The sequence below is a fragment of the Oncorhynchus nerka genome, unplaced genomic scaffold (genome assembly GCF_034236695.1).
Source record: "Oncorhynchus nerka isolate Pitt River unplaced genomic scaffold, Oner_Uvic_2.0 unplaced_scaffold_1420, whole genome shotgun sequence".
Taxonomy (NCBI): Eukaryota; Metazoa; Chordata; class Actinopteri; order Salmoniformes; family Salmonidae; genus Oncorhynchus; species Oncorhynchus nerka.
In genome coordinates, this window is record NW_027039900.1 from 31,921 (window position 1) to 46,703 (window position 14,783).

The 14,783-nt window shown below is 45.0% G+C and overlaps 2 protein-coding genes and 1 pseudogene across 5 annotated transcripts in view; 2 read left to right on the top strand and 1 right to left on the bottom strand.

Annotated features, from left to right (window-relative positions):
* Positions 1–453: 453 nt before the first annotated feature.
* On the top strand, positions 454–6,240 carry LOC115121227 (serine/threonine-protein kinase Sgk1-like; annotated as a pseudogene).
* Positions 6,241–6,565: 325 nt separating this feature from the next.
* On the bottom strand, positions 6,566–9,196 carry LOC115121235 (putative transmembrane protein 244). Of its 4 annotated transcripts, none has more exons than XM_029650291.2 (6): positions 8,739–9,196; positions 8,138–8,271; positions 7,824–7,903; positions 7,618–7,743; positions 7,206–7,250; positions 6,566–7,021 (listed from the first exon to the last, which is right to left on the bottom strand). In XM_029650291.2, the coding sequence occupies exons 1-6, from the start codon at positions 8,769–8,771 to the stop codon at positions 7,008–7,010; spliced, it is 432 nt and encodes a 143-aa protein (XP_029506151.1). In that variant the 5' UTR covers positions 8,772–9,196; the 3' UTR covers positions 6,566–7,007. The 4 variants fall into 4 exon arrangements, with proteins under 4 accessions (XP_029506151.1, XP_029506147.1, XP_029506150.1 ...); XM_029650287.2 differs by having other exon boundaries at positions 6,566–7,025; positions 8,739–9,163; XM_029650290.2 differs by having other exon boundaries at positions 6,566–7,025; positions 8,186–8,271; positions 8,739–9,133.
* A 171-nt stretch (positions 9,197–9,367) lies between these two features.
* The window catches only part of LOC135568762 (coiled-coil domain-containing protein 8 homolog), a 6,160-nt gene continuing 744 nt past the window's right edge, over positions 9,368–14,783 (top strand). The window contains exons 1-4 of the mRNA XM_065015469.1: positions 9,368–9,648; positions 13,907–14,042; positions 14,123–14,300; positions 14,490–14,779. Coding sequence (XP_064871541.1) covers positions 9,596–9,648; positions 13,907–14,042; positions 14,123–14,300; positions 14,490–14,779 — 657 coding nt within the window. The 5' untranslated portion in view covers positions 9,368–9,595. The remainder of the gene's footprint in view (positions 9,649–13,906; positions 14,043–14,122; positions 14,301–14,489; positions 14,780–14,783) is intronic.

Below are 14,783 nucleotides of genomic sequence, written 5' to 3' on the forward strand. Positions count from 1 at the left end.
AACTTCCTGACTGATGTCTTGAGATGCTGCAAAGAAAAGACACCAAAGCAGATGACCTCTGACCTTGACCTGTGTAACTTCCTGGGGTAGTTTGGAAAACAGCATGGTCGGACTCTTACCCTACAGCCCCTGCTGTGACTCATTGTGTGTATTTGTCTCTCCTTGTCTCTTTTGTTCTATTTGGTCTGTCTTTCTGAATGGTCAGTGGAAACTATTGGTCACTATTGATCTCCCCTCTGTGTGTTCTGTCAGCAGAGTTCATTTATCAGGATATAGGACCCTTTAGAGGAACACACACACACACACACACACACACACACACATACACACACACACACATATATACACACATTCCCCAAAGCAGTAGCACAGTGTCTGTCCATGCAGAGCTCTTACAAATTTTTAGAAGGTCTTCCATTGATAGGAGCGTTGATTCGACAGTACACCCGGGAGTCCCTGTCAGGATTTCGTGGATGAGTGACTTGAGCCCAATGCCCACACAATAATGTAGCCTACAAGGGTGCCTTGGACTCAATTAGGCCTGCGTCAGAGAGTCAGAGAGGTCTTTTGACGGGAGAGTGTGTGAGATTGTTGTAAATAGCCTGCCTGCCGAGCGTGCGCTGTCAGTGGTGCTGAACTCTTCAGACACAGCCACCAGAGTTAAAGAACATCTCAGTTTGTTCGCTCCTTTTACTGGACATTATTATTTCATCCAGATGGGAGTTATGCAGCCAAGGCGCAGAATGTCCTATGCCAAAATGAAAGGGCTTGTGTCATTTTTTACTGGTAAGTTTGACATTCCATGGAATTCTATGAATGTAGTTACAACTATGTGTTTTCAGATTCTAGTGTTTGAATGCTCGGTGGCCTAACACCTTTTCTCACCAACTGCTATAATGCGTTATTATGGGGTTATAAAGCATTGTCAATAACAGGTACACTACATGACCAAAAGTATGTGGACACCTGCTCCTCAAAGATCTCATTCCAAAATCATGGATATTAATATGGAGTTGGTCCTGCATTTGCTGCTATAATAGCCTCCACTCTTCTGGGAAGGCTTTCTACTAGATGTTGGAAAGTTTCAGCTGGGACTTTCTTCCATTCAGCCACAAGAGCATTAGTGATGTTGGGCACTGATGTTGGGTAATTAGGCCTGGCTCGCAGTCAGCATTCTAATTCATCCCAAAGGTGTTCAATAGGGTTGAGGTCGGGGCTCTGTGCAGGCCAGTCAAGTTCTTCCACACCAATCTTGACAAACCATTACTGTATGGACCTCGCTTTGTGCACGTAGGGCTTTCCTCAAACTGTTGACACAAAGTTGTCATTGTATGCTGTAGTGTTAGGATTTCTCTTCGCTAGAACTAAGGGGCCTAGCCCGAACCATGAAAAACAGCCCCACACCATTATTCCTCCTCCACCAAACTTTACAGTTGGCACTATGCATTGGAGCAGGTAGTGTTGGCATCCGCCAAACCCAGATTTGTTCGTTGCACTGCCAGATGATGAAGCATGATTCATCACTCCAGATAATTTGTTTCCAATGCTCCAGAGTCCAATGGCGGCGAGCTTTACACCACTCCAGCCGATTGGGCATGGTGATCTTATGCTTGTGTGAGGCTGCTCAGCCATAGAAACCCATTTAATTAAGCTCCTGACGAACAGTTCTTGTGCTGATGTTGCTTCCAGAGGCAGTTTGGAAATCGGTAGTGAGTGTTGCAACCGAGGACAGATGATTTTTACTTTCTACTCGCTTCAGCACTCGGTGGTCCCATTCTGTGAGCTTGTGTGGCCTGCCACTTCACGGCTGAGCCGTTGTTGCTCGTAGACGTTTCCATTTCACAATAACAGCCCTTACAGTTGACCGGGGAAGCTCTAGCAGGACAGAAATTTTACAAACTGACTTGTTGGAAAGGTGGCATCCTATGACGATGCCACATTGAAATTCACTGAGCTATTAAGTAAGGCCATTCTACTGCCAATGTTTGTCTGTGGAGATTGCATGGCTGTGTGCTCGATTTTATATACCTGTCAGCTACGGGTGTGGCTGAAATAGCCAAATCCACTCATTTGAAGGGGTGTCCACACACTTTTCTGTATATAGTGTATAACACATCGTTAATGTCATTGAATAGCATGTATGACGCCCTTGATGTCTTACATCATGTTACTAGAGGTTTTTTGACCTTCATTTCCGTTCAATGTTTTTCATTCGATTTTCAGCTCCTTTATAGTGAGTTTAGTTATATCGACACTTTGAGAGCCTACTGATATTGATACTGACATAGTCTTATGTAAAAACCCTCTCCTGTGTTTCATCTCTGCTTGAAGGGAAGAAAGGGGGCTTCAGCAACTTCCTGCACAAACTGGTGTCCGACCACCAAATCATTCAGCAGTGAGTCGCAACTTACTGTAGTAATGATTGTACTCCATATTGATGATCTAAAATAACGTATTATGTTATAATTAACACAGAGACACACATAGACCTAACACACTGTCCATGTTGTCTCTGTGAAGCCTAGACACCCAGACCATCCTGCTGCAGGAGAGCCTGTGAGAGAAGAGAGGGAGGAGAGAGAAAGAGAGGAGAGAGAGGGGGGAACATCGGTGAGTATTTATAGGCATACAGCCAGGACACCTATGACCCGTTTATATAATCTCTGTCTGACCCAAATCTACCCCCCGTCCTTTTTTCTCTCTATCAGCGTCTGCCAAGTTTGCTGGAGGAGACTCGGTGAGTACCCCAAAGTTATGGCCAGGAGTTTTTCCTTGAGTTGCCCATAGCCAATGGAAATCATCCGACCTCACACTCATGCTGCTCTGTTGTCATGTTTACCAGGGTGAAGCCTTCTGATATCCACTACCTGAAGGTCATTGGCAAAGGAAGCTTTGGGACGGTGGGAGCAAGTGTGTGTGTCCCTTTACGTGTGTGTGTGTTTATGAGTAGGCCGGTGTGTGTTTGTTGTGTTGGTGATGTATTTATCTTGTGTGACGACCCTCCCACTCTGTCTGCCGTATTCTCTCTTTGTTCTTGTTTCCTTATTAGGATGCCGGTGGGCGGAGTTGGGAGGGTCGTCAGCTACATGGGAAACACCTGGGCCCGGTGTCTCCCAGGATAAATAGACCTCTTCCACATTCATGGAGGAGACTCTCTCCATGCAGACACCTTTGTAGATTGTGTTGTGGTTCTTGGTGGCCTTTTGTTTGTTTGCGTTGTCACCTTTCAACACCCTGCATTCTCACATTCATGCATGCAAAACACTCATTTACACTACTGATTACTGATTACACACACCATTGTATATTATACTTAGTTGCTTTAGTTAATAAATATATATTTTGCTACTCCTTATCTCCACGTTGTCTCCCTTTGTTACGGGCTTTGAGCCGGTTCGTGACACTTGTTGCAGGTGGTGTTAGCGAGACACAGACAGAGTGGAAGTATGTACGCTGTAAAGGTTCTACAGGAACAGGTCATACTGAGGAAGAAAGAAGTATCTATTATTCCATTCTATTCTATTTCCATTCCATTCTATTTCCGTTCTATTCTATTTCCATTCCATTCTATTTCCGTTCTATTCTATTTCCATTCCATCCTATTTCCGTTCTATTCTATTTCCATTCCATCCTATTTCCATTCCATTCTATTTCCATTCCATTTGTCACGGCTGTTGAAAGGAAGAACTGGACCAAGGTGCAGCGTGGTGAGCGTACATTTTCTCCTTTTACTAAAATTAAGCCGAAAAAACAATAAACAATACAAAACAAACCGTGAAGCTTAAGGCTATGTGCCATCAAACAAAGTTAACTTCCCACAAACACAGGTGGGAAAAAGGGTAGCTAAGTATGGTTCCCAATCAGAGACAATGATAGACAGCTGTCCCTGATTGAAAACCATACCCGGCCAAAACAGAAATAGAAAATCATAGAAACACAAAACATAGAATGCCCACTCCAACTCACACCCTGACCAAACCAAAATAGAGACATAAAAAGGATCTCTAAGGTCAGGGCGTGACAGTACCCCCCCCCCCCCCCCAAAGGTGCGGACTCCGGCCGCAAAACCTAAACCTATAGGAGAGGGTCTGGGTGGGCATCTATCCGTGGCGGCGGCTCAGGTGCGGGACGCAGATCCCGCTCCACCGCTGGCTCACCCCACTTTGGTGGCACCTCTGGTGCGGGGACCCTCGCCGCCGACCCCGGACTGGGGACCCTCGTAGTGGGCCCAGGACTGGGCACCCTCGTTGCGGGCCCAAGACTGGCGACCGTCGTCGCTGGAGGCTCCGGACTGGCGACCGTCGTCGCTGGAGGCTCCGGACTGGCGACCGTCGTCGCTGGAGGCTCTGGACTGGCGACCGTCGTCGCTGGAGGCGTTCTGGCTGGATGTTCTGGCACGAGCACACTGGCCTGTGAATGCTCAGCCTCGACAAGTGCGCATCACCCCATAGCACGGGGCCTGACTAGTCAAATGCTCGCCACGGTAAGCCCGGGGAGTTGCCGCAGGTCTCCAACCTGACTCAACCACAACTTCCCACAAAGACAGGTGGGAAAAAAGGCTACCTAAGTATGGTTCCCAATCAGAGACAGCTGTCTATCGTTGTCTCTGATTGGGAACCATACATAGGTAGCCTTTTTTTCCCACCTGTCTTTGTGGGAAGTTGACTTTATTTATGACACTTAGCCTTAAGCTTCACGGGTTTGTTTTGTAGTGTGTATTGTTTTGTTCGGTGTCTTTTCTTAATTAAAGAACATGTACACTCACCACGCTGCACCTCCTTTCAACAGCCGTAACACCATTCTATTTCCATTCTATTATATTTTCATCCCATTCTATTTCCATTTTCCATTCTATTATTTTTCCATTCCATTCCATTCTATTTCCATTCAATTATATCCATTATCTATCCCTCTCTCTCTCTCCTTCCAGCAGAGACATGTGATGGTAGAGAGGAGTGTGTTGCTGAAGGGACTGCAGCATCCATTCCTGGTGGGGCTCCACTTCTCCTTCCAGACCTCTCACACTCTCTTCTTCGAACTGGACTACATCAATGGAGGAGAGTTGTTCTACCATCTCATCTCCAGAGGGAGGAAGCCTTCCCGGAGCCCAGAGCAACATTCTACTCTGCAGAGATGGCCTCAGCCCTAGGCTACCTCCACTCCCTCAACATAGTCTACAGGTGCGCACACACACACACAATGAGAGAGAGTGCATTTTCCTCACAGCGATTTAACCCTTGGTACCCCCCCATTAGAGACCTGAAGCCAGAGAACACCCTATTGGACAGTGGAGGTCATGTGGTTCTGACGGATTTCTGGCTGTGTAAAGAGGGCATGTCTGTGGGTGGAACTATGCAAATGTTCTGTGGAACCCCTGAATATCTGGCGCCAGAGGCGCTGTTAGGCCACACCTGCTGTGGAGCTGTGGACTGGTGGGGGCTGGGGAGTGTACTTTATGAGAGGCTTCATGGACTGGTGAGTGTTTCTCTTTCAGCTACTTTTCAACTAGCATATTCCATCCACTGCACACTTATCTGGCTCCCTCTCTCCTCTTTCTTCTTTTCTCTCTCTTCCTCAGCCCCCGTTCTACAGTCGCAGTAAGGCCGAGATGTTTGAGAACATCCTTCACGCCCCCCTGCAGCTCCATAGAAGTGTGTCCCAGTCTGCCCGGACTCTGCTGCAGAACCTGCTGGAGAGAGACTGTACCAAACGCCTTGGGGGGGAACATGACCTTGTAAGCACCCCCCATTACCCCACCTGGCACAGAGTGCTGACACATACATGCAAGTCCACATACACACACCCATACACACATTGACGTACTGTCTCACTTTGTTTGTAGGCTGAGCTGCAGGGCGACACCTTCTTCCTGTCCATCAACCGGGATGACCTGCTAGCCAGGAAAGTCCCTCCCCCATTCATTCCCAACCTGGTGAGTGTGTGTGTGTTTTATAGGGGCTATGGGTCAGTTTGGATCTGTGACTACCTGAATGTGTGTCTGGTCACTCGTTCCCTCCCTCTCTCTTTCAGTCTGGTCCGTGTGATATGCTGTATTTTGACCCGGAGTTCACGCTTCTTCCAGCCCCCGCCTCCCTCGGTTTGAGTGACATGTTGGGAGACGTGGCCAATGGAGCCTTCCCAGGGTTCTCCTATATGTTTCCGGCTGAGGTTGGAGTCACAGAGCCCTGATATCATTCTGATATTATTTGTGTTTTGAATAAATTAAAATGCATTTTCCTATCATGTATCAGATTGTTTATATCTCACAGAGAACGGAGGCTCAGGCCGGGTTAGAACCAGTGGTTAAATTGAACCGGAGCTACCTGGAGTTGGCCTCCTGCACCTTAAATCAAAGGGAGAAGGTTAGGGTAAGGATTGTGGTTGAGGTTAGGGTAAGGGTTGTGGTTGAGGTTAGGGTAATGGTTGTGGTTAAGGTTAGGGTTAGGATAAGTGTTGTGGTTGAGGTAAGGGTTGAGGTTAGGGTAAGTAACAATACTTGGTTAAGGTTAGGCTTAAACCAAGATGTGATAAGAACGTGTGTGTAGAGCCAGCCCAGGTGTGCGAGGTTACAGCTGGTTTAATAGTTCTAAGATGATAAATTACATGATTAACATTGTCTGACATAAGATTAACATTCATAGAGAACACAGATATTACATACTACAGATATTACATACCAGAGATATTACATACTACAGATATTACATACTACAGGTATGACATACTACAGATATGACATATACGAGCTGTTTCCTGGACTCAAAAGCTTGATCATTGGAGAATCACTTGGCTCAATTGGTGTCTGGGAAGCTGGTCCAACAGCAACAATGTGCAACAATCAAACCGGTAACCAAGTCAACAGGAACATTTGGTTTCCCTCCATTTCCACTGGACTCACTGCAAAGAACTCTAGTCAGTGTGTGTGTGTACTCAGTAGCTGTTGAAGGTGGGGTAACTCTGGTCACTCTGGCAGGTGAAGTAAGCTATCAGCTGACCGTTACAGATCATCAGAAACAACCCGCTGCCTTCAAACAAAACACACCACACACACACACACACACACACACAACCACACACACAGACATAAAACCATTAATAAAGAAGAGACATAACTAACTACTCATCTATAACTCCTCAGAAGGTTTCACACAATAAAACAGAACATGTGTGGGTGAGGTGAAGTGAGGGTGAGGTACAGGTCTTACCAAGGGCCAGCCACCACTGCCATACCAAGGGAAACTCCAACATCACTGAAACACAAACATTACAAACATATATTACAAACACACATTAAAAACAGGCAATATGCCACACAGAACTAAGGATGGGGAGTGTACATCGTATTGCTTTAGAGCTAGACCCATCCAATCCTTACACATGAGGAAGGGGAATTAAAGAAGACCATGGGATAGGGTCAATGTATGTGCCTTGTTTTGGGCCCAGCTGCTTCTCAACTCTAACCCCACTTCCCGTCCTGTCATGATGTCATCAAAACTGGCCCTGAGCACTCTGCTCTGCCAGCAAGGGATTATTCTGAGTTAAGCCAGTGTGTGTGTGTGTGTGTGAGTGAGTTCAGGCATGTGTATGCATTTCTGTGTGTATGTGTGTGTGTCTCACCCAGGCTGGTGAGCAGTACGTGCAGTAGTGTGACTGTGAGAGCGTAGTCCCAGACCCATCTCCTCACCACGGCTGCAAACAGCAGACCACTGCAGAAATAGGTCAACTCCATGGACAGCAGGTTCACTGGAACAACAATATAAGACCTTAAACATATGTAGAGGACATGCATGCGCACACACACTACCATACACATCTTCACTCACCCAGGTATTTGGAGTTGGACTCCAAATTGGTTGGTTCAGTCTTAAAGTCAAAGGGAATAAGTCCATCAAAGTGATCCAACCTGAATGCAAACAGAAGAGCAGCAGATAAAACAAACAAACAAACAAACAGGATATTCAAAAGGAGGAGCTAGGAGGGAACCAGGGTGGTTGAAACTGACTGTCATTCCAATCAATAAAAACAGACCAATAGTTGCTGTGTATTCCACGAATCCCTCCCCCTCTCTTCTGTCACCTGGCACCAGGTTTATAGAAGCCGCCTGAGGACAGCTCACCGTTCCAGCAAGGTCACTTACCCAATAACCACACGTGCACGCAGAGAGAGGAAAAGAAAAGTGTCGCACCTGAACGCGCCGAAACACACACTCCCAATCATGTAGTAGAGAGAGTAGAATATGACGAGGCACAGCAGCATGTGCACAAGCACTGTCTGGGGGAGAGAGATCGAGAGAAAGAGAGAGAAAGAGATCGAGAGAGTCAGAGTCATTCATCCCAATAATAATATATCGCACATCATAGACCTAGGCTACACTCAAATCAGCCGCCAAGACACTGGCAAAGCCGTGACAGCACTGTCAACTGTGAACCGTGGATCATTCAGCAGGTGTAAAAGCTCCCATGGCAGAACTCCAACAGACTCTGCAGGGGATGCGCACTGCCGGGGAGCAGCAGAGGACAGAAGACCTTCATTTGCACAGACTGAGTGATCATTATCTGTTGCATTTGCCATTCACGATAAATGAAATATCAGTCGCTGAATAGAAATGATAGGCTGATAGCTTATGTTTCATAGTCGCCAACAACGACACCTGATGATTTCCTATTTTATTATAACAGCGCCCATGTCTGACCCACGGCTGCACGTGAGTGTAAAATCCGAGTAAACAGTCCTCTTACCCTCGTGTCGGCCACTTTACCCCTGAAGGCCATCTCATGGTTTGCATCTGCCGTTCTTCTGATGTTGAGAATAATGTATGTGACTGGGCTACTGAGATGTTACAGTGTAATCCGTCAGAAAACAGCATTACACTGCCATCTAGTGGTAGCGACTGGAAAAAGCAGGCTTATTTATAGGCGACACTGCCATTGAAGACTGCATCTCATGCCAAATAGACTACAGTCCAACGTTTCTTCCAGTCCAACGTTTCACTGTCTTATACATGAACCCTTAAAATAGCTAAGTCAGAGAGCTTCTATTCCAGACGTCTGGTCTGGTTGGGCATAGATAACAAACATGAAAAGGCATCGTTTTACAAAAAAAAACATTAAGGGCTGATAGCCTATAGGCCTTGTTGTAATCAATACTACGATCTAACTACTGTAGACCTATTTGGCGTCTGGACTTGACTGTTCTTACTTTTTTTGCTGAATTACTGGTTGGAAGTGTGGCCAAGCAAATAAAACAGCTAGAAATTGGGTTTATGATTAATCTACTGTCATCTTTCTTTTAACACATGGAGACAATATTGACTGGTGGTGACGTAAAGAGTTATTGACAGCATACAGCGACATGACCACAATGGAAATCGCGCGCCACGCCAAACAGATTCTGCACGCCCCTGCGCTCCGATTTGATGCTCTCTGAGATTCTGAAAATACACGAAGGAGAAAGACAAGTCCCAAGGCATGAATACAATATTTAATCAACTATATGTCCACTCTAAGCGTCCGTCTTGCTGGACCTATTGACCATCGATAGTTGTGTGCTCAAGTTTACCGAGATCCAAAGTTGTCAGGCAGCGTTCATTGAACGCATGCGCATTGCATCCACTATCCAGCTCAAAATAAGAGTTAAAACAGAAACGAGGTGAGTTCCATAATTTTCAAACAATATAATCGCCGTTATACATTAAATGTTGCAAATAACAATAGTAATCGATAAAGCATCGTTCGTTTTATCATTTGCACCGGTTCTTATGATTTGTACTGTGATTTAAAACCGTAAATATAAATCGGAGAGTCAAGTTTCTATTGAAGAAATTAAAAGCAAGCAATTCTATATTTTAGCCTTGAACAAATAAGGCAGTGTAGGGGCGGTTATTTACTTATTTATACCAACTAATGTGGAAGTCCGTTCCTAAGCATTTTCTAACGTTCAAAACCTGGAAACTTATTACTGGTTGTCCTTACTTCGCTACACCAAGCCAAAATGCTAGTCCCAGTTCCTAGCCGTCTAGCTACCAATTTGAATTGAACCGTAGTGACGCTTTGCTAGCCAGAAGCGGTTAGCAAGCTAGCTGGCAGCTAGCTGGCTGACATTCCGAGACAAGGGGAAAGTAAAGAAAATGGCCATGATGAGGGAAAACACTAACCTATGAAATTGCAGGGTATATATGTGGTTTTATTTGACAGACACGGCCCTGCATTCTGTGTTTCAATAAATAACTTGAGTCATTTACATAGTTTTAACGTGTTGGTGGCCTCTTCCTTTGCTCCGCCATTTTGTATAAGACGAATGCTAATCATGGGCGCACGTACACTTTATTTACGGTTTAAACTTGGGAACGTAAACTGACAGCTGTTGAACAGCACACTTGATTGTTTACTTCCCATCCGTATATTTCAGTCAAAAAATATTATTTCTGACCAAAATATAGTGTTGGTGTAGCGTCGAGGCGAAAACGTTATATCGTGATCTTGGTTTGATTAAAAAACACGTAAATTTGACCTTTCTATGCAGAACACATTGTTTTCTTTAAAATCATTGATTATTCTACCACCTCTGTTGTCCGCGTCAATGCAAACAGCCGATTTAATAAGATACTGTTAAAACAAGGAAAAGCTGAACTTGTTCTTTTAACTTGTATTTGACACGTCTCTCATGGTGTTTGTCAATACTTGCGTTCTAGGCCAATCCATGCAGGGGTGCTTGTGCGTTTATTTTGTGCTATTTAGCTTTAAAAAGTAAAATATTTACTTGTTTTGCTTCATATAAGTGCATGCATGTATTCCACAACAGTCGCCCTCTAGCGGCGATGGGATGCAGTTCTTTTAGTACCCGACTTGCACGCGCTGGTTGACTTCTTGCAGGTACCCACCTACCTGTACTTTTTGTGCCAGGGATATTTTTAGAGTTCCCCTTTTTGGATAATGTAATTTGATTGATTTATTTGTTTTTATTAGCTAATAAATAAATAAATAAAAAGACATATACACACACACACTACATTCATTAAAAAAAACGGATTGCTAAATAAAGTCAGTGACTTATTCCCATTGTGGTCCCTAAAGTACATGGTGGAAAAATGTTACAAAGATACAGACAGATATCTTATTTATATATATATATATATATATATATTATAATGAAAACAACACATAGATAGACATTTGAGAAAGATCTGTTAAATGGATACAATTTCAGTTTTACTTTGAGAACATACAGACAGACCTATTCTAGCCCATATCCTTGCATGAACAAACACCCACACATCTTGTCTTAACATGAGAGACAGACAGATGTCATTTGGCAGTGTTTCCCCATCCACTGCTGAAGTGGGCGTGCTGTCTTAATTCAAATCAAATCTTATTTGTCTGGTGCATCCTAAACAACAGGTGTAGACTTAACAGTGAAATGCTTACTGATGGGCCCTTTCCAACAATACAGAGAGAAAAATAGAAAAGTAATAGAAAAAATAAGAACACAAGGAATAAATCCACAATGAGTAAGGATGACTTTTTAATTTCACCTTTATTTAACCAGGTAAGCTAGTTGAGAACAAGTTCCCATTTGCAACTGATAGCAGGCCAAGATAAAGCATAGCAGTTCGACACATACAACAACACAGAGTTACACATGGAATGAACAAAACATACAGTCAATAATACAGTAGAAAAAAAACAAACAAAGTCTATATACAGTGAGTGCAAATAAGGGAGTTAAGGCAATAAATAGGCCATCGTGGTGAAGTAATTACAATATGGCAATTAAACACTGGAATGGTAGATGTGCAAAAGATGGATGTGCAAGTAGAGATACTGTGGTGCAAAAGGAGCAAAAGAAATAAATACAGTATGGGAATGAGGTAGATAGCTGGGCTGTATACAGATGGGCTATGAACAGGTGCAGTGATCTGTGAGCTGCTCTGACAGATGGTTCTTAAAGCTAGTGAGGGAGATGGGAATCTCCAGCTTCAGTGATGTTTGCAGTTCGTTCCAGTCAGTGGCAGCAGAGAACTGGAAGGAAAGGCGACCAAAGGAGGAATTGGCTTTGGGGGTGACCAGTGAGATATACCTGCTGGAGCGTGTGCTACGAGTGGGTGCTGCTATGGTGACCAGTGAGCTGAGATAGGGTGGGGCTTTACCTAGCAGAGACTTGTAGATAACCTGTAGCCAGTGGGTTTGGCGACGAGTATGAAGCGAGGGCCAGCCAACGAGAGCGTACAGGTCGCAGTGGTGGGTAGTATATGGGGCTTTGGTGACAAAACGGATGGCACTGTGATAGACTACATCCAGTTTGCTGAGTAGAGTGTTGGAGGCTATTTTATAGATGACATCGCCGAAGTCAAGGATCGGTAGGATGGTCAGTTTTACGAGGGTATGTTTGGCAGCATGAGTGAAAGAAGCTTTGTTGTGAAATAGGAAGCCGATTCTAGATTTAATTTTTGATTGGAGATGCTTAATGTGAGTCTGGAAGGAGAGTTTACAGTCTAGCCAGACATCTAGGTATTTGTAGTTATCCACGTATTCTAAGTCAGAGCCGTCCAGAGTAGTGATGCTGGATGGGCGGGCAGGTGTGGGCAATGATCAGTTGAATAGCATGCATTTAGTTTTATTTGTGTTTAAGAACAGTTGGAGGCCACGGAAGGAGAGTTGTATGGCATTGAAGCTCGTCTGGAGGTTAGTTAACACAGTGTCCAAAGAAGGGCCAGAAGTATACAGAATGCTGTCGTCTGCATAGAGGTGGATTAGAGAATCACCAGCAGCAAGAGCGACATCATTGATGTATACAGAGAAGAGAGTCGGCCCGAGAATTAAACCGTGTGGCACCCCCATAGAGACAGACAGAGGTCCGGACAACTGAGTCGATGTGCAAGGGTACGAGGTCATTTGGATGTGACACCTGTCTGGTTATTGATTGATTGGGTGTATTCAAGTAGTAAGGCTAACAAAACTTTGTGTTAACGAGTGAAGTCAGGCGAGGTGCATCTGCGACAACCAAATGTCGGACACTGTAATGGTTAGCTGTGTATCGCAATGTTTTTTACATCGCAAAAATTCAAACCCGAGGCAGACAAAACTCTTTGGTCCTTTAATATCCTGCTGTATGTAAAATATTGTGTCTATAGCTTGGAAACAAATCAATGTGATTCTGGATGACAACATAATACCGTTTATTTCCACCTATAGGGCTTCTTTCCTAAAGAAATTTGTTTCCTTGCCATGATCCTAACGAGAATCGCAATACTGGTATCTTCCCGGCCCAAGTAATGGTTTTCCAACAGAAAGCAGGGTAGCCAAGTGGTCAGAGTGTTGGACTAGTAACCGAAAGGTTGCAAGTTCAAATCCCCTAGCTGACAAGGTACAAATCTGTTGTTCTGCCCCTGAACAGGCAGTTAACCCACTGTTCCTAGGCCGTCATTGAAAATAAGAATTTGTTCTTAACTGACTTGCCTATTTAAATAAAGGTAAAATAAATAAAAGATCAACGTGTCAACATACCTGCTATTGTGTATAAATGTTTTTCTTCATAGATGTCGAAATAAACTTTTCTATATCACACACTCACAAACTGAAAACATAACATGTGTACAATTAATTGGTTAGAGAGAGGTCTCAAATATCACTTTCATTTGTATCCCCTATAGCTTTAGAATCGCAGCAAAGTTGGTTATATACCCCTGTATATAGCCTCGCTGTTGTTATTTTACTGCTGCTCTTTAATTATTCTCTTATATTTTTTAAATTGATTATTTTTAGGTATATTATTTGTTTTTTAAACTGCATTGTTGTTAAGGGCTTGTAAGTAAGCATTTCACTGTAAGGTCTACCTGTTGTATTCGGCGCAAGTGACAAATACCATTTTATTTTGATTTTATTTTGACTGATGGATTGATTGATGTCAGTGCAGGAGGAGGAGAGCAGGGAGAGATGACTGACACCCCTCCCAGTGATGGCCCCTCCCAGGGGGTAGAGTTTGACATGATGGGTGCTCTGGACTGGCAGGACGGCATCGCCACACTGCCCGGCAGCGACATCAAGGTTTGTGTTTGTGTGTCTGTGTGTGTGGATACTACAGACAGGTACTACAGACAGGTGTGTGACTGACTGGTATCTCTCAGTTCCGTATGACAGAGTTTGGAACTTTGGAGATCGTGACAGAGCCAGAGGTCAAAGAAGCAGGGCCAACCCCCCAGAACCCTGCCCAGTCGAAAAGCCCCACCCCTCCACCAGAGGCCCAATCAGAGAGCAGTGCAGCCTCTTCTGCAGCCAAGGAAGTCCAGCCACTTGCACCCAAGGGTAAAGTAAACATATGGTTATGAAGGAGTTATAACATAGTTTTGACTGTTTATAATAAGTGTGTCGAATTTAGACTCATAGCTCTGATATATGTCAGCACTGTGTATATTAGCATACTACATACTGGGTGCTCTGCAGATGGGGGTATAGAATTACAAAGCTTCAATATTATTCTGCTCTTTCCCCCAGCTCAAGGCCCTGTGCTTCTGTCTCTAGAGGAGGGTCCCACTGTGGAGGAGCCGAGAGTGGAGGTGGGCCCCAGGGTGGAGGTAGGCCCCGAGGTGGAGGCAGGCCCCAGGGCGGAGGTAGGCCCCGAGGTGGAGGTGGGCCCCAGGGCGGAGGTGGGCCCCAGGGCAGAGGTGGGCCCCAGGGCGGAGGTGGGCCCCAGGGCAGAGGCGGAGGTGGGCCCCAGGGCGGAGGTGGGCCCCAGGGCAGAGGCGGAGGTGGGCCCCAGGGCAGAGGCGGAGGTGGGCCCCAGGGCGG

What these genes read in the sequence shown, in the direction of transcription:
- LOC115121235 (XM_029650287.2), bottom strand. Translation starts at nt 8,771, where the DNA reads ATGGCCTTCAGGGGTAAAGTGGCCGACACGAGG. An exon ending in CGTACTGCTCACCAGCCTGG is followed by an intron (nt 7,251 to 7,617) that starts GTGAGACACACA and finishes TTTGTGTTTCAG; the next exon opens with TGATGTTGGAGTTTCCCTTG. An exon ending in GCAGTGGTGGCTGGCCCTTG is followed by an intron (nt 7,026 to 7,205) that starts GTAAGACCTGTA and finishes TTTTGTTTGAAG; the next exon opens with GCAGCGGGTTGTTTCTGATG.